The 3,535-nt window shown below is 44.0% G+C and overlaps 1 protein-coding gene across 1 annotated transcript in view; it reads left to right on the forward strand.

Moving 5' to 3' along the window:
* The first annotated feature begins 1,451 nt into the window (after nucleotides 1–1,451).
* Nucleotides 1,452–3,535, forward strand: part of LOC119288038 — a 68,410-nt gene continuing 66,326 nt past the window's right edge. The window contains exons 1-3 of the mRNA XM_037567651.1: nucleotides 1,452–1,892; nucleotides 2,046–2,235; nucleotides 2,743–2,958. Coding sequence (XP_037423548.1) covers nucleotides 1,474–1,892; nucleotides 2,046–2,235; nucleotides 2,743–2,958 — 825 coding nt within the window. The 5' untranslated portion in view covers nucleotides 1,452–1,473. The remainder of the gene's footprint in view (nucleotides 1,893–2,045; nucleotides 2,236–2,742; nucleotides 2,959–3,535) is intronic.

Genomic DNA, 3,535 nt, shown 5'->3' on the forward strand with positions numbered 1-3,535 from the left:
AATCAAAGATGGAGATCAAAGGGAGAGAAAGATGAATCAAAGATGGAATCCGAATCTGTAGTGCGTTCCTGTGCTTGCACACAGCCAATACACAAGCAGCCAGACACGCACAGAGGCACAAGCATGCACGCGCACGCTGCACCGAGCACGCGAGCTGTCGCGCTTGTCCTCTCCTACCGTGTTGCACGAGCACCTTTTACTTAGAGCACCAGTGACCACTGACTAACCTCCAGCAGAGCTAAGCACGCCAAATGCATGTGTATTATTGAATCTTGCATGTGAATTTTTTATATGAATTCGTATTTCGAAACGTTGTAGTATCCCTGTCCAATTGATAACTATCATACACGCACTCTAAAATTAATGACCGCGTGTATGTTACTATAAATTGACTATTTGCATGGTAACGTTTCTTGACCTATCGAGTTTTTCTTTCCGTGCGTTCTTGTAGACTTAGAGAAAGCAGAGAGGTAGAGAAGGCAACCAAAGAGATTCGAGAAAAAGCGTCTGCGCACGGAGCCGCCGTTGTGCGTATAGAAAGAAGAGGAGCACTGTATTGTCGGTAGAACAAGTTAGAACTCACGTACCGCAGCCTTGGATTCCAGAAATCACGTGTAGAAATCAGCATGCCTAGTGTTGCCGCGTCTGCTGCAGCAATAGACTGAAGCGCGAACCACGCAGTGCTTTAATCAGTGTCGCCTGCGTAGGAATTAATACACAAGAGAGCTTTGTCCCGAGGCAGCGCGTGAGCGTCCCAGTGCACAAGAGAGTTACCTAGTGCACTGCGTAGGAATCAGTAAGATACCCTAAGAAGGGTAGTTTGAGAACTCTCATATTTTATCGTAACGTTTGTGGGCGGTTTAAGGGTCGCCATTGAAGATGCCCTAAGAAGGGTAGTTTGAAAACTCTCATCTTACATAGTTTGGGAGGGTCTGGGCAACATATTCTATCATAACCTCTCTGGCCTCATGCAAAAGCGTTCTTGAAGTTAGCTGGTTGTGTCAAGTTAGCTGGTTTTTGAAGAGCAACTTGTACACAAATAGACTGTTGCAGCATATCCAAAAAAGGAGTAACTATGACCGACTGTCCATCACTCACACGTCCATACGCCGACTCTCTGCTCTGCCATACACAGCCACAGATGCTCGTGGCGCGCCTGCGCCAGCGCCGGAGTCTGACAACCACGTCCGGGACCAGTTTGCGACGAGGGCGTCCGCGGCCTCCGTGGGGCTTTAGACGTCCCATCACACATGGCGCTCCGGCATGCAGCACGCCATCTCCTTGCTGACGAACCCCTCCGTTGCCCACAAGGGGCCCAGCCCGCAGCACACTTACGTCGTGTTTGAGCTCGCTTGCAGTTTCGTCCGGGCTATAAATAGGACTACGTACGCACCTGGTTTTATCAGCTTTCATAGAAAGACAACTTAAACAAGTTGTGTCAAGTACCGCACCACCACCACTAGCTAGCTAGCAATGGCCACACCCACCGATGAACCCACCATCACCATGGAGACCTGCGGCGACGTCTCCGACAACCCCACCATGGAGACCATCCGTGTCCTCTCCGATGTTCCCATTGTGAGCAAAAGCCTCCCCACAGGCGCCGTCTCCGCCAATTTCAAGGTCACTCCTGGCTTCGGTGGAATCACGGAGAACGCCAAGGTGAACATCGACATGCTGTATCTGCGCCAGATCATGACGGGCTGGGAGGCGAATCAGTCGGATGTGATAAATCCCAATACCGTGACTGGGCTAGGTAAAACTGTTGTGAACAACTGGGGGATCTATGACGGCCCTGGCTCCAAGGCGAAACTGGTAGCCAAAACACATGGCATGCACACATTTGCCGGCAAATGGAGCAATTGGTTCACCCTGGTGTTTGTGGTCGATAGGTACGTAGAGTAACTATTATTGTTTTGTTCCACGGTTTTTAATTTACATGTAAGGCCAATAATACATGAGAGTCTACGGGGCATGAAACCACTGCTGAGAATGACCTAATTATTATCTAGGAGCAAAAGCGATTATATAGATTGTGTATGCAGGTTCGAAGCGTCCACTCTTCATGTTATGGGAGCTAATGATGAGGATGAAGCAGATAATGACTGGGCCATTGTAGGTGGGACAGGTGAATTCACAATGGCTCGCGGTATCATCCAGAGAAGAGTATATAGTGTAACAGACAGTACATTAACACATGCGCTTACTATTGAATTCTTCTGCCGCATGAAGGAGGTAAGCGTGTAATTAATTTAAGGTCGTCCTCTTTGCGTCATATATTCTAGTGGTCTCGTTATCTGATCACTTTGCATTGCAGTAAAATATTTATCGTTTCTTTTCTGTTATTTTGAATCGAGCTCATTGTTGGAATATGTTATACGCTGGGGACCCCTACTATGATGTGAGTCTCAATCACATATCCTAGTAGGTCCTGTAAAATCATATTTGGAGGGCCATTTTTGGCCTGTAAATACAAACCCCACCAAGGGTCCATTTGTAGCTCCTAGTATTTTTTGTAAATACAAACCATGGTATTTTCTGTAAATACAAATCCTGTCGTGAGACATAAAAAAGACCTGATCTCCCAACTCCCCCTATAAAAGGGGTTGAGGGAGGAGTGGTGGAGGACTCTTCGTTTTTCCCTATGACTCTGTTTGGCTCTCTCCTTTATTCCTTCACTCCCTCATTTTGTTGGGCTAAACCAACAATCGTGAATCATGATGCATGATCCTTCATATTCAGGTCGTCCCTTCACCTACAAAGAGAGGAACAGTTGGTGGAAATAGAGGCACCCTGCCATGGGAAATGGAAGGCAAATCCCAACGTCTAGAAAATGTGACAATCTACCATGTAGGTGCAGTTGAAAGGTTTCAATTTTCCTACGTTGACGAAGGCGGGAAAATCTGCACCACTGATACTTGGGGTCGAGTACATCCTGATCCTTTGCGCAAGACGGAAGTGAGTAGATTTCATATTTTGCCATGCATGTGGGGTGCGGTTGTTTTGCAAATCATGTTATAGTTTATGCCTAGCTTAATGATGAAAGGACGATGCAAATCTATGTTTGGTTAGAGCTAAACTAACCTAAACTTGACATCAATTCAAGGAAAATATCATCAAACGGTATGACTCCAAATATAGGTATATATATAGTATAATGAATATATATATTACTTGTAAAATCGTACTCACTACATTTATTACATGTCGTATTAGTTTTGTTATAAGTCAAACATTTGTGTACTTGACTATATAGAATCATAACATATATAAGATTTTTTTTAGATTTACTATGAAAAATACATTTATAGTATATAATTCATATATATGTTGTGAAACTATAAGGATGTTTTGAAAATGATTAGATGGTTATTAACGTTTGACTTAAAGCACTGCGACCTATGAAATAAAGGAAGGGAGAGGGAGTATGTATACTTGCTTATTTTGTAGTATGATTTAATATATTATCTTTATATATAAATTAGGATAGTTTGACCTAACATTATTTTAGAATTATATCTTTTGGGAGGTATGA

Source organism: Triticum dicoccoides, chromosome 4A (genome assembly GCF_002162155.2).
Source record: "Triticum dicoccoides isolate Atlit2015 ecotype Zavitan chromosome 4A, WEW_v2.0, whole genome shotgun sequence".
Classification (NCBI taxonomy): Eukaryota; Viridiplantae; Streptophyta; class Magnoliopsida; order Poales; family Poaceae; genus Triticum; species Triticum dicoccoides.